The sequence below is a fragment of the Camelus dromedarius genome, chromosome 13 (genome assembly GCF_036321535.1).
Source record: "Camelus dromedarius isolate mCamDro1 chromosome 13, mCamDro1.pat, whole genome shotgun sequence".
NCBI classification, from domain to species: domain Eukaryota; kingdom Metazoa; phylum Chordata; class Mammalia; order Artiodactyla; family Camelidae; genus Camelus; species Camelus dromedarius.
In genome coordinates this window covers 532,175-556,473 of record NC_087448.1, presented here as the reverse complement: position 1 = coordinate 556,473, position 24,299 = coordinate 532,175, and the positions used below count along the sequence as shown (strand labels likewise).

The following is a 24,299-nucleotide window of genomic DNA, read 5'->3' as shown; positions in this document are numbered from 1 at the left end:
AGTGGTGCTGGAGACACCTCGGCCTGTGGCAGCAGAGGCCTTCAGAGCCAGGGCTCGGGCCTGAGTCAGCCAAGACCTGTGTCCTCAGAGGGTCCCTGGCCTAGGTGGACAGTGGCCCACACGCCGTGCCCAGGGCCTGCCCCAGAAACTTAGGTTGTGTGGTCTGTGCTACATCCAGTCCTTTTCACACCAGGCCCCGCTGGGCGGGGCTGGCCAGGGACACGAGGTGGGCAGGGCCCTGGCGGCAGCACAGCCATGGTTTCCCCGTGTCCGTCTCCCCAGGGTGGAGCCCAGGTGAGAGAAACTGGCAGCTGGCCTGTCACGTGGGGCTCAGGCCCTGGGGGTTGGGGGGCGGAGTGCGACGTTAGAAGTGCATCTGCCCGGGGGGCATGAGGCTTCCAGGGGCCCAGCAGGTCCCCGTGGGCCTGGGCTCAGCGCCTGGGCAGGCCCCACGGTACGCTGGTTTGCTTCTGAGAAGGGGACCTTCTGTCACTTGGGCTGCTTCCAGGAAGAACCCCCGTCCCCATGTGGCCCACGCAAGGCACCACCTGCCCAGGTGGCAGGTGTCTGCAGAGGCAGAGGGGGTCGGGGTTGGGGTGGAGGGCTGGGGTCCGGCCCTGAGAGGAGGAGTCCGGGGTGACACAGCCACATCGGCATGGAGGGCCCGTGTCAGATTGGCAGCCCCTGAATCTTACTGTGTGCTTTATTCTTCACGCGGCTCGATGACTCAAAATCATTCTGAAAACTTACTTTCTACAAGAGACCGCGAGCACGAACCCCGCCCCCGAGGTCAGCGCTGCGGCGGCGCAGAGGACAGGGCGCCCGTGGGGCGCTGATTGCCGGCACCTGCCGAGACGTCACTCACTCTGGGTGCCGACGTAACAAACGCACGTCTCATGTTTCACGTGTTACCAACATCTCAGGTAAAAATAAATTTTTAGAAACGTAGCACTTCATCGCTCACAGGCAAGACTTAATTACACAGGAACATTTGAATCGCTCCTTCAAAACCTGGTGGAGGTTCAGCAACGTCCAGCGCGTCCAGCGCGTCCAGCCGTGGTGTCAGCCCCGCGCCAGCAGCCGGGCCCTGCAGCGCTCCCGCAGCCGGGCGATCCTGGCCGCGGACAGGCGCCCGGGCTCTGAGAAGATTTTCTGGAACAGAAACGGAATCAGTTTAGAGACCAACTCAGAGCAAGTCCTACCTGAGCGGCCCCGGGGCTGGACCGGCCGACGGACAGAGGACGCGGCCAGCAGGGCCCACTGCTGCTGGATGAGTTCGATCTGCAAGCAAAGAAAGGTCACCTGCTTCCTCTAGACCCTGTGAGACAGAAGAACGGAACGTGGGAAAGACCCCCGGACGGCTGTGCTCTTCCTCCAGGCCCATGGGGGCCGTGCTCAGCGGTGGGAGGGCAGCTCAGCGGGGGCACCGGGGGGCCCCCGGCCTCGAGCACTTGAACTTCGCTCTGGGCCAAGGGCCTGGGGCAGGGCGGGCTCGGCTCCGGGCTCCTCCAGCCTCCACGACTGCACAGCAGAAGCGCGCTTACCCACGGTTCCTTGTCCCTCTTCCTACTTTTAAAAACGGAATCGAATCCATAAAGTAAATGCCTCAGATTCTGAAGTCAGGGCTCTGAGCCCTTGGAATCGAAATCGGGTAACATCTTGTCCAATTTCCATTCTTTCAGTTGTGCTAAAAACCAGACAGTTTAGCCCCTGAACCATTCCAAGTGTGCGGTTCGGTGGAGGTAACTACAGCCAGGCTGCCGGGCACCAGAGCTGGAGAACTTCCTGCGCTGGCCTCCGGCCCCACCCTCACCTCCCTGTCCCTGGGGTCCTGGCCCCTCTAGCAGCCTCGAGTAAGTGGAATCAGACAGGTTTTGTCCTTTTGTGGCAAATCACTGAGCACGATGTCCTCAAGGCTCATCCACGTAGCAGCGGGTGTAGAATTTCCTTCCTTTTTAAGGCTGAATGTAGAGACCACATGTTGTTTATCCGTCCACCCCTTCGGGCATGTGGGTTGTTTCCACGTCCTGGCTGCCTTGAACGCTGCCGTGAAAGAGGGCACTGGTATCGCTTTTGAGATCCTGGTTTCACTTCCTTCGATACACTCCTGAAAAGATGCTGGGTCACACGGCAGTTCTAGTTTCTCGAGGACCATCTGTACCGCTCTCCACAGCGGCTGCGCTGGTTTACGTCCCCACCAGCAGTGTCCACGCCGGCCCACGTTTGCTGGCTGTGGTCTTCCTGACGACAGCCGTTCTGACAGGTGCGGGGCGGCGTCTCCCTGATGACGAGCGATGCTGAACATCTTTTCCGTGTCTGCTGACAGCAGCGTCTCTGGGAAGGACCCCCCTCCGCCCGTCTCTAAACGGGGTTACTTGGCTCCTTGGTGACTTGTGGTCTCCGTCCATCTGGACGGTCACCTGCTGTGCGGTCTGCAAAGTGCCTCTGCTGCCCTGCGTTTCCTCCTCGAGGCCGGCTTCCCTTGGTCCTGGGTTTGTTTCCGCTTTTGCTGCCTGTGTCGTTCTTGGGCTGACTCCTGCAGCAGCTCCGAAGCCAGTCAGGCCATCGTGAGCAGACGAAGGACAGGAAGAAGCCAGACTTGAGAAGCAGGGGCAGGAAGAGACAAACCACCTCTCAGTGAAAGAAGCAGGCGCCGGGTGGCCTGCAGACAAGCTCCCTGCATCGCAACTTCGTGATCATTTGTGCAGCTGCTGCTGAGGCATTCACGGTCACAGATCAGACCGAATGCAAGGCCACTAACAAAAAATTCTGTTTTTCTGAGAAATTTCCCTTTGGAACTCTCCTGTGGATTCATAATCGCAGCACCTAAGGTCAGGGCAGAGTTCCCACACGAGGCCCGTCTGTGAACCTCAGGGAGGCAATCAGAGCCTGGAGCCGGGCCAGCACGCGGTCCTCCTCCCACCACGTGGCTCTCAGCTGCAGGGCGAGGTCGCCATTATATTCTCCAGGAAATTCTGGATGTTCTGTAAGGATTTCAGAGGTTTGATGTATGAACTGTGGTTCTGCTGAAAAAGATACGCGACTCTGGAGACCACGAGAAAACAAGACCCCTGCACTGGGGCCACATCCCAACTGTCACCTGAACAACCACAGCCACGGCCACATCCATGCCGTGAAGATGCGTTTCATCTCCGGTGGGGAGATCGGCCAAACCTGTCCAGCTCCTTCAGGGTCTGGGTGCCTCCCTCAAGCCCCAGAGCACCTTGGAGCCCCAGCACTGGCCCCGCCGCCCACCTGAGACCTGCCCCAGACAGACAGTGTGCAGGGCGCCCGGCTGCACACGATGGAACTTGAAAGCAGGGCGCCAAGTCAGGCCAGACACTGAAGTCATGGATCACATGAGGCACCCGGAAGCGGCACAGCCGCAGAGACAGCGGAGATGTTCGCCGGGCTGTGGGAGGGCAGGGTCCCCTCGGGGCGGTGGCAACAGTCTCGTGAAAGGGCCCGACTGAAGGACTCTGGAACATCCATCATAAAAGGGAGAACTTGGCGCTTTCCATCATTTTCCAGGACTGACATCACAAAAAACCTCAACAACCCTGGTTTATCGTCTCCGACGGTAAACAAGGAACCAAGTCTGCGGAGGCCTGTGATCCCGCCTGCGGTGCACGGTGACGGCAGGACCCCTAGACCCCGGCCAGCCTGAATGTCTCCACCATGTCCTGTCACCCCAGGGAGCAGCACCACTCCCGCCCCACACGTCTCACCCGGTGCCTCCGCCTCCTCTCTGTCCAGGCCGCTGGTCGGTGAATGTCGGTGCCCCCGCCCACCTGAGGATGCACGTGACCTGGTGGCCTCAAGCCCCTGCGGCTCCCAGACCCCTGGCCCTGCCCCCTCCCACCCTCCCAGACTCTCCCCAGCACCTTGGTTCTCCCCAGGCCAGTCCGAGCCGCCAGCAGGCACCGGCTCAGCAAGGTGGCTGCCACCCCAGGGACAGGGGGCTTCCAGGCCCCTCAAAACAAGGCGCTGTCGGGGCGACTCTTTCCCACAGAGGGTGAGACTCACAACGGACCATCAGTACCTCCTGCCAGGGTCCCCCAGCCCCGGGCCTGCCCCCTCCTCCCGCTGGTCCACCTAAGACCCGCCTTCCCGCCCAGCCTCCCCCGTATCTGCAGGCCTGTCAGCTGCAGCACCCCCTCATTCACTTGGGTGATCTGAGCTGTGTGCACAGCCCGGACCAGGCCTGCAACCCAGCCAGGGGGCCCTGGTCTCGGGGAGCTGCCCTTCCAGGTGGACGGACAAGTGTGACCCCGCTGGGGCCAGGAGACGAGTCAACAGTTGTAGGCCCAAGGAGAGGGGAGGTGCCTTTGTATACAGGGCTGTAGGCAAGCCCGTGGCCCAGGGAGGGTCCAGGACTGGGGGAGGCCACCCCAGGCCCAGGGGAGCCATGGCCTGGAGCAGACGGGTTTGCATCCTGCTGCTTCCACCCGAGTCGGGACTGAAGGGGTCCCCGGGCTGACGGGGTAGCAGGAGGGAAGCCGTGGCTGGTCTGCGGGGTGACCACCGAGGTCTGCCCGCTGGCTGTGGACCCAGGGGAGAGGGGCCTGGAAGGTTGAGGGCCGGGCGCCCGGCAGACACAGCGCTCACCTGCATGAAGGTGTGGCATTCGGTCACGAAGCTCCCTTTGGTGATCTCCCTGAACTTCTCACAAACGTCCGTGAAGCTGCTGGCTTCCAGAATGAAGGACTGGTGTCGCTTGATGAGGGTCAGGGCCACCCGGAAGATGACCTTGGAGCCCTCACTGAACAGACAGTCCCAGATGCGAAGCACTGTCTGTGGAGGGGGAGACGCGGTCAGCTGGCGGCGGCGGCCGGGCCGGCCCTGGCCTGAGGGAGGTGCCCTCACCTCCACGGGCAGGACGTCCACGAACAGGCAGAGGAACCAGCGCGACACGACCAGGGTCCAAGGCACGCCGTGCCGGTCCATCAGGGCCGCCACCGCCGGCAGCCTGGTCCTCACCAGCTCCCCAAGGACCTCCTGGTCCGTCTTCAGGCCGAGCATCGAGGGGCTGTAGTAGTCTGCTCGGGGCGGAGACAAGCCGGGAACCTGCATCTCGCTCCACAAGCCACAGCCTGGCGGCCTCCACCCTGTTCCCTCTGGGCCAGGAGGGGAAGAACCTCCCCACCGGGGACCCTTCCAGAGGAGGAGGACAATGGGGGGAGGGCAATGGGGGGAGGGTGTGGGGCAGAGCCCAGCTGCACGGAGGTAGGGACTCCTGGGACCCCCCCAGTGTCCCCGCCCCCAAGCATCCTGGGCCCCACCCGGAGAGTCCTGGCCCCCCCAGCACAGAACACACACCACCCCGTGTCGGGCGTCCTATTCTCCAGTGGGGAAGACAGCAGGAATGCTACAGGAGTCAGGCCGCGAATGGGCCCCACCGCCTGGGCCTTCTCGTGCCTTCGATGCCTCATCTCTGACAGGCCCCTGCGGCACGTGGAGCTGGGGGCACGACTCCCCCTGAGAACCTCGCACCCACGTGTGTGGTGGGGGAGGGCTGGGACCCATCTCGCAGGTCACCTGGTGGGCAGACAGAGCCATCAGCGCACACCTGTCCCCACGTGTGCAGGGCCCGCACGGGCAGCTGCCGCGAGGGCGCCTCCCCAGCCACACGGGCCCCACACGCGCTCTCATGGGCAGAGGCAATGCTGAAATCCCCTCTTCGTTCCCCAAGAGGGCAGAGGCCTTGATCTGAAGAGACTCCTTTTACTTCAGCTGGTGCCGCCTGGGGGTCGGCATGGGAACTCAGATCACAAGACCTTGAACTCTCACCCGAGGGCCTGGGCCCCAGCCACACTGAGCTCAGACTGACGCTTCCAACAGCGTGTCTGCCTGTTGGACGGACGGCTGTTGTGCTGAGGAACTCCCAGCTTGCCCGTGCGACGTATTCCAATAAATCTTAATGCTTAAATTCTGCTAATAAACGTTCCGTAAGTAAAACGGGAAAATCCAGCACACGTTCTGTGCCAACCACGGAATCTCACCTGCTCCTCGGCACAGGGAGAGGGTGGTCTCGTTATTAGGTAATTTCATGAAAATAGAATCACTGTGGACAGTGACGTGACATCAGGGTCACGTCACCGGTTTTCACAGGTGCACACACAGTGAGCTGTGGCCCTGCTAAAGAACCTGGGAATAACTCAGCGGCAGCCAGTTTGCTGTGAAGCACCGGGGGCTCCCTCGTCCTGCCTCCTCGCGCTCCCGCTCCCGAGTGGAGCCGCTGGGCCCCCTTTCCTTTCTCAGGAGTCTGGTCCACGGGGGAGAAGCTCCACGGGTGACGTGCAGGGGAGACGAGGGGTTTGCAGAGCTGCGAGCACAGCTCCACCTCGGGCTCCGTTACAGGGAGGCTCACGGCAGCTTCCAGACCCTGCGGAGGTCACGCCCCAAGCTGGCCACAGGCCTGAGCCAGCTGCAGTCACGAGGAGGATCGCTGACAGGGCCTCCGCCCTCCCCGCCCCCCCCGCCCCCTTTTGTGCGCAGCGGCAGACACACACCCAGCAGCCCGACCGGGCCCGGGCTCCCCAGGCCCGGGTCGGCCTCTCCTGGGGACGCCAGCCACTGACAACAGCCCAGCAGCTGTGTCAGCACATGGGGACACGGGGAGCCCAGGTCTCGAGATGGCGTCCTGAGTCTCCGCCCACCGGACGTGCGCCGGCGACTTCTGTGAGGAGCAATTAAGGACCCGTTTCCGGTGTTTCAAGGGAAAGCAGGTCAGACCAGCCCTCTAGGACGGGAATGTATCAGCTCGCTCCCGGGCCGACTTACTACTGACACAAAATTCAGCGACGCTGCCGCACCCGCTGGACTCCCGGTGTCGGACGGGCAGCCAGGGCCCGGGCCCCAGCGGCTTCTCCGCGAGTCTGGGCAGGGGACCCCGAGGAAGAGAACAGGCACGGCTCTGAGGTCAGAGAAGCCACTTTGTGCCTCAGTCATTCTGGGATCTGACTTCTCGCAGAAGAACAGGCTCAGTAGCTAACGATTTTAAGGAGACAAAAGAAGGTAAAATCAGACAGCCCTCGCCAGGCCAGGGCAAGGACTTAACCACGTCGGACATGATGAACCGGCTGTGAGGACACCCAGGTCTGTGTCAAAGGGGAAGACCAGCCTGAAGCCCTTTCTTGAGCGGTTGCGGACTTCAAACCCTCAGAGCACTCACCACCAGATCAACTGGACCCTAGCAAGGATGGTGACCTCTTCTGACTCTCATGACTCCAATCAGCTGAAGCCTGGACTCCGCAGACCTCTGCCCCGTGCTCTGCCGCGCTCTCTGCACGGCCCCTTCCTGGACCTGCCCCGGTCTGGCTGCCGGGGAGACACTGCTTTGGGAAAGACCCACGCCCTCCTTACTCTGCAAATCGTACCTCCTTCCCTCCCTGCCCCCGTCTTTGACTCGGCTGTGTCTTTTGGCTTGACAGCCCCCCGAAGAGGCAAACCCCGTTTTCGGATGACAGCATCTGAACACTGTTGGCTGGTGTTCTGTGGACGGGACAAAAGAGGCATTAGAGGGAAGATGTGAAACCCCTCAGGTAGAGCCTGTCTGAGCGACTCCTCGGCGACAGACACGACGCTACGCTAGCTCCCCGCAAGAGGCAGTGCCGGAGACCACGCAGAGGTGGCTTTGCACACGCTCCTCTCTCCCTGCCTCCGATTCCTCCTCAATTCTAACACCAACTTCCTGCAATTTCAGCTGCTCTGAAATTGGGGTGTCACTGGCCCCGAGGGACTGCCTTCCGGCGTCGGTGCTGAGATCTGGCCTCCCTGCTCGCCAGAGCCCACGGTCACCCCACGGGTGGCCACCCAGTCTCCTCTTTTGTAAACTGCCTGCTGGGCATAATGTTCCTACTTCTCTGTTGACCTATTTCTACCTAGGTTTTTAGGAATTCTTTACATGTGCATCACATGAATCACAGACACCTTCCCCAAAGCAGCAGCTTGTCCTTTCACTTTGCATATGATGTCTTGTCTCAAACTTAGTTTTTAACGTTAATGTGATTAATCAATCATGTCTTTCTGAATTTTGTTCAAGAACTTTCCTGCTCTGTATCATGAAGCTGTCCTCTATCTTACTTTCTGAGTTTCAATGTTCTGCTTTTTCGTATTCTTGAATCCTCCTGAAATGAGGGTCTAATTTTATTTTCTTCTGCAGGCGGTGAACTGTCACAGAACGTTTCGAATAGCCTTCTCCCCAGTAATCAGTACATCTCAGGTGCCAGGTTCTGGCCGGGGACAGGCCAGCAGACTCATTTCTACCCTCTTGATTCTGTTTGTCCCCCCACAACCCAACAGTTCACCATGTCCGCGGCTACAGCGCCACGGCACACCTCCAGGGTTCTCCTTTCCAGCCTTCGGCTTTGCTTTGCCCTCCATCCTTCCACAGGACTGAGCCATCCTTGTGTTCCTGGACAAACTCTCTTTAAGTCACAGACAGAACCCAGAGCGGCTGCTGGTGCCAGCGTTGTAACTGGGGCCCGTGTTCACGGGGTCGGCCTGCTAGCAGCCTGCAGGACAGGGGCTCATCCCAGCGCCCCAAGGAGGTCATGAGTTCACCTTTGTCCGTTTTCTGCAAGATTTATAAAGAACCGTGGGAATCACCTCTCCTTCACACCTCCCGAGGGTCTGCGTGTCTGCACGTGCCCACTCGGACGTCCTGCTCCGTCCAGCGGGCTGGATCAGGCTGCATCTTCCTCAAAATTACCCCCTTTGTCTCTTCATTTTACTCACGTTCTTCCTGTGATTCGTAAAAAATCTCTTCAAGTTTTCAGAGTAGAGCACTCTTTCCATTTGTAAATACTTTATCCAGTTTTTTTCTTCATCAGTTTCTTTCAAAGTTTTTCCAAAGACACAGCTTTTGTCTCAGTTCATCTTTCTGATCGGTTCTTTGTTTTCTGTCATTGCTTTCACTCTGTCGTTCGTGTGCTTGTACGTGTACGCGCACGGAAACGCAGAGAGCGCCCTGGAAACACACGGCAGAGAGCAGCTCCGAGCAGGAGAGCAACGGACGGCAGGACGGAGAAGCGGCACTGCTCACCCCCGGTCGGTGCTGTGATTCCGAACTTCTGGAACGAGGCCACAGCTGTGCGTTTTTGGTGCCATTAAGAAGGAAGCAGCTGAATGTAAGCTGACCGTGGGCTGAGACGACAGGGTCGCCCGGAGCTCGGAGGACGGGCACACGGCTGCCCCTCCGCCACCAGGGCGCCCCGCAGATACGGCGCCCCCGCCCTCCCGCAGGCCTGACTTCCCATCTGGAGATTTCCTTCCATTTTTGAACCAAAACCTGTCTGCACTGCAGTTCGGTCTGACTGAACCTGATAACTATCGGAAATGACGTTTCACTGACTTAAAAGCGAGCCAGAGTAATGAACCTGGGCCGCCTGGGGCCTGCCGTCTGCCCGTCCACGCCCCTCACTCCGAGCGCAGAGCCCCACCTGGCTTGGTCTCTTGCAGCTGGGCCGACCCCATGGGGCGGGCTTGTGGGTGATGTTCCCTGAAGTCTCCCAAACCCCCAAACAGCACCTGGAATTGAGGACGGACAGGGCTGTTCCCCCCACTCAGCCTCTGACGTAACTCAGCTGTGTCGCCACCCGCTGGGGAGCCTCCTGGCCCCGCTCTCCTCCCCCAGCAGTCCAGCCTCCCTGAAGCCACATTGGCTGGTCGTCTCCCCACCGGTTCCCGTGGGCAGGTGGCCCCTCCAGAGCCCTTCCAATGTCTACAAGGGCAAGGAGCACTGGGGTCCCTCCGCCTCTGCGGACCCCCTCTCTGTGGCACCACCCAGGCCTGCTCCTCCCGGGGACACCGAGCCCCAGATCTGAACCAGGGCTCTGCCTCGCGGCCATGGATCCGGGCCTCACGTGTCCTCTGTGAAAGGGATTCAGTGGCTGGGTCTACATGGCACAGCTGGGCCAGGGATCAGAGGGGAGGGCAGGTGCGCGTTAGCTGGAGCCTGAAACGTGCCATGAGCTCGCACTCTCCGCGCTCTGCCACACGGGGCTCCCAGAGATGGGGCCAGCTCTCCTGGGTGGTCCTGGGCTGAGCCTGCCCCAACCGACCCGGGGGGGGAGGCGACTGGGGAGGCGCGGGCGGGGCAGGAGGAGGCCCAGGAAATAAGACTGACCCAGGGCCGCCGGGACCCCACCCAGCAGTCACGAGGACTCTGCCCCTGCCTGATCAAGGAGCACTGTGGCAGCTGCTGGGGGCAGAGGTCACACCCGCCCACATCCTGTCCCCCTCAAGACGACTCCGGCCACTTCTCATCCCAAAGGGACCCGACTCGGCCACTCACAGTCTGCACGGTGCATCACAAAAAGTGGCGGCTGGTTGTTTGTTAATTAACTTGTGATTAAAACAATTAATATTCATGAATAAACGGAAAGGGAGAAATGAATGAGAGGAACGATTCTCAGCCCGAGAACAGTAACGGTGCTGCTGACAGTTACCGTGCGCTGACGGCCCCCTGCGAGCCAGGGAACAAAAGTCCACAGAAGCCCAGCGGCCCACCCGCGGTCTGCTCACCAGGAGCCGCGAAGAGCCCCGCGGTCCCCCCACGGAGGGCACAGGCTGAGAGCAGGCGGACCGCGCCGGCCCTGAGCCCGGGAGCCCCCCTGATGCTTCTCTGCTTTTCCGCTAACACAGGAAGACGTGCCCCTCAACTCTCAGACAAGCCACCGCATTAGGTTCAGCCTTGACTGGTCGGCTGAACCGTTTCGGGCACCCCAGAAAGCAGACGGAGAGAGGCTCCCAGTGGGGCCGACGTACCTGGCAGAATGCTTCCGACAAGAGCGTCCAGCAGCCAGAAGGACTCCTCCTCGCTGTCTGTCATCAGGATCAGGTACCCCGCTACAAAATTCATCCCCTGAAAGCAGGAAAGGCAGAAAAGAGACTCACGTCGCGTTTTAAACCCCCACCAGAACCTTGGCGGCTCACTGCTAACTTTCCATTTCCCTGGCTCTTCCCTAAACCCTGCAGGATTCTGGAGCCCCCTCCGCGTGGAGATTCAGAGGTGAAGACTCTGCCGTCTAGTGACGCACGCGGCCCTCTTGGTGCCTCTGGCCCTGGAGCCCTAAGCCCGGGGGCTCCAACGAAGTAACTGTGCAGTGAAACACCACCACCGGCTGCTCTCCCTGAACTCCCCCAACACCTGCCAGCAGCCTGAACGTCCACACCAGAGGGGAGCCTGCACCAACGGGCATGTTTCCCAAGATCCCAGAGCGGCGTGCACTCCTGCGATGGAGACCGTTTTGGGAAGTTCACAGCGCACACGAGCAAAGGGTGGGCTTAGCCAAAACAGACGAAGTACACGACTCCGGGCTGGGAGAAGCGCGTAGACCAGGGGAAGAAACTGGGGGTGGGGGGGCTTAACGACAGAGCAAGTGTCGCTTTCAGGTGCCTGGGTTTCGGATGACTTCCACTTCTTTTTTGCGTGTCTGTATCTTCTGAAACAAATACGTATTTCTCTAGGAATAGGGGAAAATCCAGCTTTTATCAGCCAGCATGACATAGCTGGATCCAGAGACAGCAGACCTGGGGCGGAGGCCACGTGAAGATGAGGTGGAGTCCGGAGGGACGCGCCGAGGACACCAGGAGACACTGGCAGCCGGGGGAGGGCCCGAGGGACCAGCCGGCCAACACCTGACCTCAGACTGCTGCCCCGGGACTGAGAGACGACAGTCACAGGAAGTGCACACGTGTGTGCGTGTGTGCATGCCCATGTGTGTAGGTGTGCGTGTGTGCACACGTGACTGTGTTGTGTGTGTGTGCGTCCATCTGCATGTGTGACTGTGTGTGTGTGCGTGTGTTGCATGTGCGTGTGTTGCATGTGCGTGCGTGTGCACCCATATGTTTTCCCAAAGCCAGGACAGCTTTGGCATCAGGCTAACATTAAAACTTTTTAAACTATTTTAAAACCCACAGGAAGAGTAATTAGAGTAATCTAAGGACAGTGTCTCCATCCGGCCTCCCCAACTCCTGAAGGCCCAGTTCTTGTCCCAGGACAGTAAGTCAGGGACAGTGACAAAAGCCGACTGTGACCGAATTCCCTCCAGGAAGACCAGGCCTCTCAGCTGCGTCTGGCCTGCAGGCACCGCCCACGGGAACAGCCTCCAGACGACACAGGCCACCGATGGCTCAGACAGGTCCAGGCAGCGGCCCTGCGCTCCTTTGCCGCCAGTCTTTTCAGAACCACCCGCCTTCCCCACCATCCCCCTACCCCGGAGCCGAGGGCCCCGTACACGCCGGCCACGTGGGGCAGCTCCAAACAGACATCTGTCCAAGGCTTGCTGGAACCCGGCCTCCTGATTGTCTGGACTTTGTGAGCCTCCCCAGGACGGGAGGTGACCTCTCAGGAAACCTCTAGCCAAGCCTCCGCTCCGGGGGGCACAGGGAGCCTCGGACGGTGGGAAAGCGCCCTGCCTGGAGCCTGGCGGCCCCCAGGGCTCAGGGGGCGGACGGCATGGCCCCCAGCAGGCACGGCTCCAGCTGTCCCGGGCCCCGGCTCCTCTTGCTTCCGGGCTGTGAACAAGTGTTCCTTCCATGCTCCGGAGTGATCGCCTTCGGGAGGAATGAAAAAGGACTCCGCGACCTCATGGTCAGCCCCTCGCGGCAGGTGGGAAGCAGGGCCACAGTCACCTCCCGCTGCAGGCAGATCCAGCTTCCAGAAACAGACCCGAGGGCAGCCTGGCACGCACACACGCAGACAGACTGACACACACAGATGGGCACACACACACACAAGCCTGTCGAAACTGACACGTGCATATAGACGCACACTCACAGACACACGCAGACACAGACACAGACGTGCACACACACTGTTGGCACCGAGGTGACAGGCCTGGTCACCTGTGTCCAGTAAGCAGACCGAGCTCACCTCCCACCACACCCCTCCCTGTGCTCTGACGCAGGGAGACCCAAAGGCAGAAGTCCTGCTGCTTCTCTCACTGGGAGACAGGTGAGTCCCAGCCCGGGAGGGAAGGAACGGCCAGCGGTGGAGGACGCCCGCTGGGCTGGGGGCGCCCAGGCTCACCTGGCAGTACCCCACGTCGCGGTTGTGGTGCCCGTAAGCCAGCAGCACGTTGTACAGGGTCCTCTGCAGGCAGGGGTCAGCACCCTTCCGGAACTTCACGTTGTCTGGGAAGGTCCTGTTCATGTCTGCAGGGAGACCCAGGGCACAGGGCTGCTCAGGGTGGAACACAGTCTGCGCTGTGACACCGGCCCCGGGGCGAGCCGCGCCTGAGTGACCCAGGGGGTTCCGGCCCCTGCACCATCGAGGGCAGCGGCCGCACCCTCTGGACCCCTGGCCCACGACAGCTGTGGCCCGGGGACCCACACCTGGCCCCAGCACCCCCTCCTCTCAAACCAGCAACGACAGACGGGGCTTCTCTGAGCTGAGGCTGGGCTGTGCGTGCACCAGCGTCTCCTCCCTCTCCCCACACCCTCCTCTTGGCTGGGGAGGAGGCTGAGTGCCAGGACCGAGCATGACAGGTAAATGGTTTGCATAAAACTTTGGAAAGTTTTATGGATTCTGAAGATTGAAAACAGGAGGTGGCAGAACACTGGGAGGTTCGCTCTCAGAGATAAACAGACAACGCAGAAAACTCAGCTCTAAATAAACTCATCCCTGCCGGCTTCTGTCGGCAGGAGGGTCCCCGGTCGGCCCCTTCCCGCTCTTCAGACACCATGTCCTGGCCCCAGGCCCCCCGCCCAGCCCGGCCACCCCGCACACCTCCCACTGGCCGGACGCCAGACTTCGAGCTGCGTTACGTGACCCTCTGGGGGCCATGTGTCACCTGACACGATCGCGTCCCCTGGATCTCCTGACCCCGCCTGGATCGGAGGAGTGGTGTTCGCTGCGGTGCTGGGTGCGGCACTGGGACCCACGGACACACACCCAGACCCGGAGGGAAGCACCAGCTCCCTCGATCGCGAGATGCCCCCTCTCTGAGGGGGTGCCCACGACACCCCCACCCCGTGCCTGCGAAACTCAGCCTCTGCTTCATTTTATAGCAGTGAGGTCTCCACGCAGCTGCATGGACTCTGGCCTCAGGCCTCCATCTGCCCATAAAAAACAAGATCTGAGCAGAGTAGTTCCCTTTAGTGCCTCAAAGCACCTTGTTTTTCAGTTTTTTTCCCTGAAATTCCAAACATTCCAAAAACTGGAATCGGTCAGGGGGAAATGAGTTTCTCACTAATTCAGGCTAGAGTGACCGCTGTACTCATTCCTACATAGTACCTTTATTATCAGAAGTTTTTCACGTGTTCTGAAATCTCTCTCCCACTCTCCCCACCGTGGAGGCAGATGTGGAGGGATGTCCAGTCTATGCTCCACCGGCCCCATAAAACGACGGACGCAGACCCCTCAAAGGACAGCCTCGGGGCACCACGTGGCCCCGCAACTCCCCGTCTGCGCACCCAATTGAAAACAGAGTCTGGAAGAGAACGCGTCCACCCGTGTTCACGCAGTGGCATCCTTCATACCCACTGCAAGGTGGACGCAACCCCAGTGTCCGCTGACAGCTGGCGGATGAACTAGCCGGGCTGCGAGCAGGCAGCAGACCCCGCGCGGCCTGGAGGAGGAAGCGCAGTCTGACACCAGCTGCCACGTGTGCGAAGCTTGGGGATGTTTCGATCAGTGAGAGAAGCCAGTCTCAAAGTCAGATAATTTGTGATTCCACTCGCACGAGGTCCCCAGAGGAGTCAAATTCATAGAGACCAGAGTAGATGGTGGGGCCAGGGCCCGGGGGAAGGTGGGGGGAGGGTGTTTAGCGGGGACAGATGTTCAGTTTGGAAAGACAAAATGGTAAGTTTTATGTTATGTGCAATTCACCATAATAAGAAAATCAATCAAAAGCTCTGGCACTAAACAGAGCCTTTAAAACTCACGTTCCAGACAAACAGCAATACCATTGTACCTGACGTGGTCGGACTTCCCTTGGACCTACAGTCTCTTCCCAGCCTGGTCGGTATCTCTGGGCCTGCAGGGCGGTCCCCCACGCTGAGACCTGGGGCCGGGTGGTGTGGCCGGGATGCAGCTGCCAGGCTCACCGGGCCCCGCTCCCGCACTGGCTCCAGCCCCGGGGCTCTGAGACGCCATGCCCTGCACTGGGGACACACTCCTCTCTCACCAGTTAGTCCAATCCCTCAGAAATGTAAAGGAATTGAATTTTTAAAAATTAAATGTTTTGTGTTTAAATTTGTGCTTCTCAAAAGCTGTTGAGAAAATCAGGAAGGCAGATGTATTTCCTAAAAACCTCATTATTCAATTTAGGCCACACATTTTTTGGGCATTTTGAACTGCAACCCTAACCCTACATGACTACTGAGGAAACTGGAGGGAAAATAAGTTAAAAGACAAAATTACAAGCATCCTGAGACGCCCAGAGTTTGACGTAAAGAGAGCCGTGGCGAGGCTGTGGTGCGTGTGCCGCCAGGCCTGAGCCCACAGGCCCCCGCGTCCTCCTGTGCCTGCCCGCTCGGCGGCCTCCTCGCCTTCCTGGATGGGATCCCTCACGAGGAAGCACCATTGTCCTTCCCACCTGGCTAGACACCCAAACACGTGCTGGATCAGTTACAACGCTGCCCCCACCAATGCCTGTCTTGATTCTCCTTTGAGAAAAGTGAGCTCAGCTGCTGCACCTTCAACCGCGTTCAAGTCTCCTCACCCACATCACGCCCTCACCCGGGCGCAGACACACTCCTCCGCGGCCGCCGCCCACCCTGCTCCTCCTGCCCAGCTGCCGCCGTCCAGCACGCATTGGTCACCTGTCCTGATGGCCTCCTCCAGCCGGTCGTCCCTTTCTCCCTCGAGAAGACGCTGGTAGTAGCCGGGGTTCTGGTCCATCTGGGCCTGGGCACCACTCACCCCCATCCAGACGCGGGCCCGGTGCTCCAGCGGGATGCCCTTCCGGATATAACGCTTCACTGCAGCGGAGACAGGGGCAGCTTCAGACCGACAGACGGACAGACGGACAGACCACAGGGAGAGGCCCCGGGGCAAGTGGCTCTCGCTTCACCAAAATCAGTAAATCAGATGTAAAAAAATGCAAAACTTTATGCATCTCTTCCCGCACTGATACGTGCGCACATTATGGAATTCTGCCCTGAGCGCGGGCAGCAGCCTTCCCCAGCCCGGACCTCTGCCCCCAGCCCGGCCGGACGGGGCAGACACAGAGACGGGGCAGCCACCAGCTGATACACCAGCTGAATTTAACAGAAAAAAATCACGGGAACGATGTCCTAGGTTACAGTCAAGAAAAGCACTAGCAATAAAACCTGATTAAGTCGGATCCAAGGAGACCCATGTCCTTCGCTCGTCTGCCCGTGAGCACCCTGAGACGTAGGGCCCTGGAGGCCCTGCCTCATGCACCTGCCGCCTCCTGGAAGGCGGGGGCCGGGGACGCACACCAGATGCTTGCAGAATGACGCGGGGAAGGTGAGGGAGCCCAGAGGAAGGACCTGAACGCCGCCCACCGACAGGAAAGGCAAACTGGAGTAGCTGTCTCCGCCAGCTGACAAGCGCATCGGAGCGCAACGTCTTGGCCAGGACACCTCCATGCACTCGGCCTGCTCGTACTGTTTTGGGAACATGGAAAGTCTGAGCTCTGCTTCGTTTTTCAGTCTACCAAAGGCAGCAGTCAATCAGTCTGACCATCCCTCCACCTTAGAACGATTTACATGAGACCTCAGTGGTCCACGCGACCAGGAATGCCCTGAATGGATGAATCATCCTCTGCTGAACAGCGAAGGGCCAGGTGGGTCCCATCTCGGGAGGGACAACGCTGACAGCAACTCCACGCACACACCTGACAAAGCCATGGAGCGTCGCATCACTTACAACAGCACCAGGAATAAAAGGGGAAACACCTCGGTGCACGTCGAACACGGCACCTGCAGAGGGAAGTCAAAGACGGCCCAAATAAATGCAGAGGGACACCGCCCACACCCTGGCCTTCTCGGGTCCCCGGCCTGCAGCTCAGCCACCCCAGGACGCCCAGTAAACACGATCGCACAATCCTGAAGGTGACTGTCCTGAGCTTCGCTTGCGGCGGGGATTACGAGACCGCATGCTTGTCTAAACTTACAGAATTATACGCCAGTAAGAGCAAATTTCACTGCAAATTAAATAAATATATATACGAAAGAGCGAAATAGTTACGCCCCTCACCCTGGAGTCAGACGCTCTGTGCCGCGAGTCACCAGCCCAGACCCTGAGCAGACCTCCGTCCCACCCCCGTCACCCCCGACCCCCCAGCCTCTCTCTCTCTCTCTCTCACACACACACACCACATGGCCCGCTCTGCGGCCCGCACCCCCCGCGGGCTGTAACGGCACCGGCGGCACACGTGAAGGCTCTGGTGCTTCGCTGTCTGTCATCTGAGCTGACTGCGCTTCTTTGGAAGAGAAAGAGAACAGCCTCCTGCCCTGAGAGACTGGCACCTGCCCAGGGCGGGGCTAACCCAGGGACCAGCACTGACACTCGGAGAAGTGCGAAGTACGTGGCAAAAACAGTCGGGAATTTCCTTAAAGAGAAGCTAGACCCCAGGGAATTAACTTCTAGCTGTCTGCCGCAACAAAGTTAAGCAAATTCCCAGTTTTTTAAAGTATTTGCCCTTGAAAATGCGTTTCTGCAATTTCATCTGACCGTGGAGGGCGCTAACCCCCCCGCCACCGGGGAGGAGACGACACGCACGGCAGGAGGAGCAGGGGCCGGGGGCTCACAGGCTGAGGGCTGACAGCAAGCCGTCCTGAGCTGCTGCTGTTCATCCGCCCCAAAAGAAAGAAAACATCGTATCCACAGTAGCAACATCCGGGGACGCTGTAGCTGTCATCTGAAGACTCGCCCGATGCCACGATTTGCAGACAATCGCGTTCCTGGAGGCGTTAAGACAGGAGGCACGGAGGAAAGTCCTCTCACAACAGAGAAACACACAGCAGGGCCAAGCAAGCAAGACGCAGCCAAGGAGGCGGCTCAGAGGGCTCGCCCAGGTGTGCCTGCCGGGCTCCAGGACGGGGCTCCCTGGCTCTCACTGCCCACGCCGGGCCACCTCCTCTCCCCGGGACGCCACACCCTGCCTACACCGCGCGCAGCCTGCGACACCTGGCAGGAAAGGCTGGATCCCTGTCTCTGGGACAACGCGTCCACCCCGGTTTATGCCCGACCGCCCTCTCAGGTCCATCACAGCTCGGCAGGGGCACTCGGTTTCACGCTCCAGTCCCGTCTCAGCCCCAAGTCGTTCCGGGAACAGGGTGACGACCGCTCTGGCTACTTCCTGCTGAAACAGGGCGCAGTCCAACCTCAATCTGGCCACCGAGTTGGAAATACTCCCGAGCTCCAAGCCCAGGATCCCAGTCTTCTGTGATTAAGATCTCATTCCCTGAGGAGCTCAGGAGAGCGAGCCTGAAAGCCTGGCCCTGGGCGGGGGCGGGGGGAGCTTGCAGCCTGCTTTCATCTGAGTGGGTTTTAACTTCTGATGTGGGGTTAATGCACACACAGCAGGGAGCACCGGCCACTGCTCCTGCCTCCTTCTTCCTGCAATATCTGATCCAAAACAATTTTATTGTCTAAAAATGTGATGGTTACAAGAGGTCACAAGGTTGCAGCTGCCAGCAGACAAGGCTTTGAAAATGGCTGGTGGTCTCCTGAGTCTGACACAGCTCAGAAAATCCGTGTTCTCAACACAGGAATGTGTCCAAAATCACGTGCACAATGACCACCTAGTTTACCTTCAACGTCTGAGCCACGGCCACTCCTCTTTGACTCACATGCACTCCCTCAAGGCCAAAGCAGACGTGCGATGTGTGTCCCAAAGGCCATAAAACAGCCACTTCGGTCAGTGAAGTTCAAGTCACGCCAGCCATGAGCCAGAACGACTCCCCACACCTCCACGTGTGCAGGCTTCCCCATCATCTCGCTTCCTGATCACAAGTCCTTCAGCAGAAAGGACTGATGATCAAAGCATCTGTGCCTCGATGCTGGGGGGTGGCTCCCGCCCCGGGGTCAGATCACGTCCCTCAGCGCTGGGCCTCCAGTTCTCCACGTCGGGGGAACTAATCAGACACCGTGAACAGGCTCGGGGGTGTGTTAAGGGGAAGCACTTTACGGGCCGTCCGTCTGACCACTCGTGCCCAACTGCTAGCAAGCACCGTACGCGTACTTGTAGCAGCAGACACAGAGCAAGCACTGCTACACGTCGTGAGTCGTCAGCCACCCTCGGCGACAACTGCGTCAGAGGGTTCTCTTCCCATCCCAAACCCTGGGGGCACTATTGCCAGGGAGCCAGACGTTTGGTAAACAGTCCAGTTAGAAAGCAGACTAAAAGCCAGCAAAGTCTCAGGACCAAAGAACCACCACCACATTCGTCAGTTCGCTCAATCCTATGCAATCAATCCCTTTTACCAATCGTTCTATGAAATTACTTCTCAACAGACATCTCAAGTGTCCCACCCAGCTCAGCAGCATGACTTAAAAGAAACCTGCGCTTGTCAAAAAATCCTTTTTATGAATCACCCTGAAGACGAAGCGGCTCGGCAAAGCGTGAGCCTAACTGGGTATGAATGGCAGACCCACGAGGCGAGGCAGAGACCTGATTACAACGCTCTCGACAAAGAAGCTTAAATCAAGCTGCTGTGACAGACACAGTCCAAGACATCAGCCAGAATGACTGACAGCCCAACACCAGGACATACAATTTCCAGAACGTCTGTGTTGATAACACGCGTCCATGCGGCGTGAGGAGGCTCATCACTCCTGTGACAATGCTTCCCCTGCAACCCGACACGCCAGCCAGGCCTCGTTCGGTTAGCGTAGTTCTCTGAGGTGTCTCGGGGGCCCTCTGAAGCTTCCCGAAGTTAGCTGAAGTCAAAAGAAGTTGAATTTGCATTTGATAGGAAGTTTGTCAAAAAATACCAAAAAGTTTCACAGAATCTGCTATCAGAAGCATTCCGAGTAAACCTGTTGTCTGAGAGAGGAATCAGACCTGGCCCCGCACCCGCCCAATTTTAGTAACAAAATCTACTTACCCAGTTAGGTTTAATCTAATCTCAGCCTGACCACGCACAGAGCTCCTTTGTCAGGGCTCCTTTCCACGAACTTTCTGTTTCCACATTAGTTTGCCCCTTATTTTTTTCCGTCCAGAAACAACCAGCTCTAGGACCAAAGCACGTCTTCCCCCGTGACAAAGTGCAATTCCACCCCTCACGCCATCTGGTTTTTTTACTTAAAACATACACCCTACTTTCCCACTGCACATTAAAGTATTTCCCCCATTAGCTCCAGTAGCTTCAGTTACATATTTACGTTAGAATCCCTGGTTCTTAAGAACCTTAATTTCTAGAGAATGTGTCAGTATTTTGCTTGGCGATGACCTAGCTTTCTGCTGTTCAGTAAACTTCCAGCATTTAACTTAATTTAGCACAACTCTAGAACTTCAAGTCACCAAATATCTGGAGAGATTATTCTGGGTTTTAGGGGGGATAACTGGGTTTATTTATTCCCTTTTGGGGGGTAATTAGATTTATTTACTTATTTATTATGGAGGTACCGGGAGCTACCACTGAGCTACACCCTCGCCCTGGGGAGAGATCATTGCAAAGCAGACTTTCCTAAAACGTAATTATTCCTACAGGGCTCACCCAGGAGCTCTTATCTCATCTGCATTTAACTTACTTACAAGAATTTCCATCATACCACGGTAGTTAATTTTTTCTTCCTGCTGACAAACTCAGCCACAGAAGCCTAGGTACAAAAAGACATTTCCGTGTTGATCACAGCAACAAGCTTAAGCTAGCTTTAACATCAAGCACCAATTCAATATTGAATATTTCCCTGATCACATGAACCTGAAACCTGTTCGGTCTCGCTTCCTTTGCACTTGGAACTATTTAACTTGTAAGCACTTACTTTAAGGTCAGTTAAATAGAACTCATCCACAAGTGGGCTGGATTTTGTTTTTTGTTTTTTGTATAAAGATAGGCAGTATCACAGATCTCAGTGTTTCCGGCCTGAGTTGAAACCCCTCTTTTCTTCCCTGTGGGCTCAGGGAGACTGTCCATCTCAAAGGCACAGGATGAGACATGCAGTTCACCCTCTACCTGCTTCTACAAAACCCAGTCAGCCTGCCTATGTCCAGGGATTTTTTTTTCCAGTCCCCAGATGTCCACTTCAGTTTAATGAAACAACAGTACTAGACAATGTAGATCTCACATCCACGTGCCTCACTTTTGGCAAAACCAGGATGAGGACAGGATTTGGACTCAGGCACCAAGACACTCGCATACACACACGTACACACCCCCCAGATAAAAACCAAACTGCAAAAGGCCCACTTTGATACAGTAGCAGAACCATTACGGGCCACTGTTCTCCAGATCTCAGGGAGCACTGCATCCACACACAGTAACGATAAAACATTTAAGGGAGCAGAGCTGAAGATCTCCCAGTTCTGTAAAACACACCCCAGAGTTACTGTGAGATGAAACAGCTCTGATCGTCCGTACTTAATTACTCACAGGGGAGGCTGTCAACCACCAAGCAGACAACAATTCAGAACAGCCTCTCAGGAGCGCGGCTCCCTAGCCCCTAGAAGGCGAGAACCCAAACAATGCCCCAAAGACGAAGCCAAACGGAAGACCAAGGCCAGAAAAGGGAAGCCCCGACCAACGCAGGAGGGAAGGGTACCCTGGTGTCACCACACCCGAGCCCCAGCACTCACCAAAGACACCTCAGTTGGCGCTCGCTTGCTCACTCACTCACTCGCACTCTCTCTCTCGCTCTCTCTCTCACACACACAAACACACACACACACACACAAGCGCGAGCGACAAACACGGTCCCACAAAAGACCAGGCGCGGAGCAGCCCAAAAACCCCACTTCCACTCCCCGGAGGCCTCCAGTGTGGCCTGGCTCCCAGTGAGCCCAGAATGACCCAATGCCCAGCAGGGAAGGAGTCCAGGTGAAGCGGGTAGAAGCTTCCATCCTGCGCAAGCTGGAGTGGCTCACCCCAAAGCCACACACACAAAAACACAAACAGCAAATAAGCTATGGTCACACAGACAGAGACGGTATCGTCTAAAACCTCTACTTCCACTCCCAGACGAGGCGTCCAAACAGACGGCCCAGCTCCCGAAAGACAACGGACCCAGAGCAGCTGACTTCCCTGGGAGGAGTGAGCCCAGATGGATGGAGACTCCCAGCCTGCGTGAGCTGGAGCCACTCACCCCCGGACACCAAGTGTGGACCGCAGACGTCTCCTAGATCCACACAGCCTCGTGCCGGGGCAGCTGGCCATCAGGGAGAGTCTCTCCCAGTTCCCTGGAGCAAAGTGAGCCCTGCAGCTGCTGGGACCCAGGGGAGGCCTGGCCCGGCTGGGGCGACCTGCAGGCAGAGACTCCTGTGCTGGCTTCGCCAAAACTGTTACTGAAGGCGCGTTCTCAAGCCTGCCGCACCGTGAGGCCAAACCAACCAAAATGCAGGGGTTTGGAGCAGAGAAAGGTTTACTGCAGGGCTGAGCAAGGGAAACGGGTGGCTCATGCCCCAAAAGCCCCAAACTGCCCGCAGGGTTTCAGCTGAGCACTTCTAGAGGCAGGCTGAGGGAGGGGCGTCCCCGGGTCTGTGATCAGCTGTGCACAATTTTTGGATGGGTTGACGGTGATCAAACCTTAGGATCCAGAAGGTCTGGGGGCCATGTGCTCATGATCATCAAATAGTTAATTTCTTCCATTTGGTGGTGGTTTTGAGCACCTGAAAAACTCCAGAAATCTGCATGAGATACTATGACCTGGGTCGTTCGGAGGAGCTGCAGCAGAGGGTACAGGGGAGAGTCTGTCCCAGGAGGCCCCCAGCATCCTGCTCCATTTCCCCTCTCCTGCATCAAAGCACACTTCACCCCGAGGGCACACACGTGTGATGGGGGGCGCACAGGACAGTCGCCGGAGGTCACCCCCAGACCCTGGGGCCTGGGAAGGAAGCTCAGTGTCACGTCACATCTTTAATGTGATTACATGTCCCATCACACTCATAAATTATGCACTCGTACGTAACTTTCTAAAACAAACAAAAAAACCAGTCGATTTTGTTTTTTTAAGGAGGTATTGGGGACTGAGCCCAGGACCTCATGCACCCTAGCACGTGCACTACCACTGAGCAGCAGGCACCTCTGCAGCTGGGGGACAACTTCATTCATTCATTCCACTAACACGGAAGCAAAGACCCAGACAATTCACCGAGTAGGGGAAACAAAGTAAAGAAAAGGATCCACACAGCCTGAGAGTCCGGGAGGGAGGGGAGAGTCGGCCAGGAGGGGAAGGGGTCTAGGGTTGTGGAGAGACAGGAGGGGGTTCCAGGAGGGGAGGCCCGTGGAGTTGGCACTGGGGTCCACACCTGAAGGCTGTGAGGGCACAGCCTGGGGCTGGGGAAGGACCTGGCGAGAGGTGGGGGCAGGGAGAGCTTGGTCCAGAAGTGGGGATTCCAGGCCAGGCCCATTTTAAGGTGCAGGAACTCAGTCTCCTTCTGGAAAGAAGCATGGCTGCTGTCTGTCCCTAAGGACGAGCAGGCCCAACTCGAAGAGAAGAAAGGGCACCCCTCACGTCGACAGTGCATGGACCTCGCCTGTGCGCCCGCACCGGACACGCGCCAGCCTGAGACTCTGGTCGGGGTTCGTAACTACCCGTAGGGCCAGGCTCTGACCCCTGGAGCCCGTCAGTCGGAGACTTGCTGAGCGCCTGATGGACCAGGCTCCGAACTCACCTGTCATGCTCTTCTGGACACCGCCCCCTCCCTTTAGAAGTTTGGACCATTTTATGGCTCTTCTGGTGAGCACCACCAGGTAAGCGGAGAAGAACTCTTCGTAAGCTGCATAGTCAAAGTCTTCAGGCCTTTCAAACCCGTACGGATCAATCCTACGGCGCAGAAAGAGGAGGAGGCCGGCGGCCCAGAGTGAAGTTCCGCGTGCACGTGGGCCCTGCGCCGACAGCCGCCCCCAGCGTGGGGGCGTGGGGGCGCGGGGCCCCTCCCCGGGCGCAGGATGCGGCGGCGGACCGCAGCCTCGGGGCGCGCAGGCGCCGGCACCACCAAACCCGCACCCGCACCCGCACCCGCACCCCGGCTGGCCCAGGGCGCCCCGGCCCGGCGCGCCTACCTGGGGACGCGGTCCCGCGCCGCCTGCGTGCGCGCCGCGGACTCCATGCTCGGAGGGGCGGAACGGGGTGCCGGGGCCGCGGGGCCGGGGGTGCCAAATCCACCTCCCAGGATTCGGGGCCGCTCGCGTCCTTCCGCCGGGCCGCGGGCGCCGGG

At 58.4% G+C, this 24,299-nt stretch overlaps 1 protein-coding gene across 4 annotated transcripts; it reads right to left on the bottom strand.

Moving 5' to 3' along the window:
• Positions 1-899: 899 nt before the first annotated feature.
• GRTP1 (growth hormone regulated TBC protein 1) lies at positions 900-24,299 on the bottom strand. 4 transcript variants are annotated; one of them, XM_064492932.1, is made up of 8 exons: positions 24,145-24,289; positions 23,754-23,905; positions 15,772-15,930; positions 13,037-13,161; positions 10,771-10,867; positions 4,867-5,039; positions 4,609-4,794; positions 900-1,152 (listed from the first exon to the last, which is right to left on the bottom strand). In XM_064492932.1, exons 1-8 carry the CDS (start codon positions 24,189-24,191, stop codon positions 1,063-1,065), a joined length of 1,029 nt encoding a protein of 342 aa, XP_064349002.1. In that variant the 5' UTR covers positions 24,192-24,289; the 3' UTR covers positions 900-1,062. The 4 variants fall into 4 exon arrangements, 3 of the variants coding, with proteins under 3 accessions (XP_064349002.1, XP_064349004.1, XP_064349003.1); XM_064492934.1 differs by lacking the exon at positions 15,772-15,930 and having other exon boundaries at positions 24,145-24,290; XR_010383546.1 differs by lacking the exons at positions 900-1,152; positions 4,609-4,794; positions 4,867-5,039 and adding exons at positions 5,480-5,538; positions 6,784-7,494 and having other exon boundaries at positions 24,145-24,299.

Bases quoted from the DNA above. Each gene is read 5' to 3' on its own strand.
- GRTP1 (XM_064492932.1), bottom strand. From the start codon at position 24,191: ATGGAGTCCGCGGCGCGCACGCAGGCGGCGCGGGACCGCGTCCCCAG. The intron at 23,906-24,144 runs GTAGGCGCGCCG...TCTGCGCCGTAG, and splicing joins GCGCGGGACCGCGTCCCCAG to GATTGATCCGTACGGGTTTG. The intron at 15,931-23,753 runs GTGAGTTCGGAG...TCTCCGCTGCAG, and splicing joins TGTCCAGAAGAGCATGACAG to TGAAGCGTTATATCCGGAAG.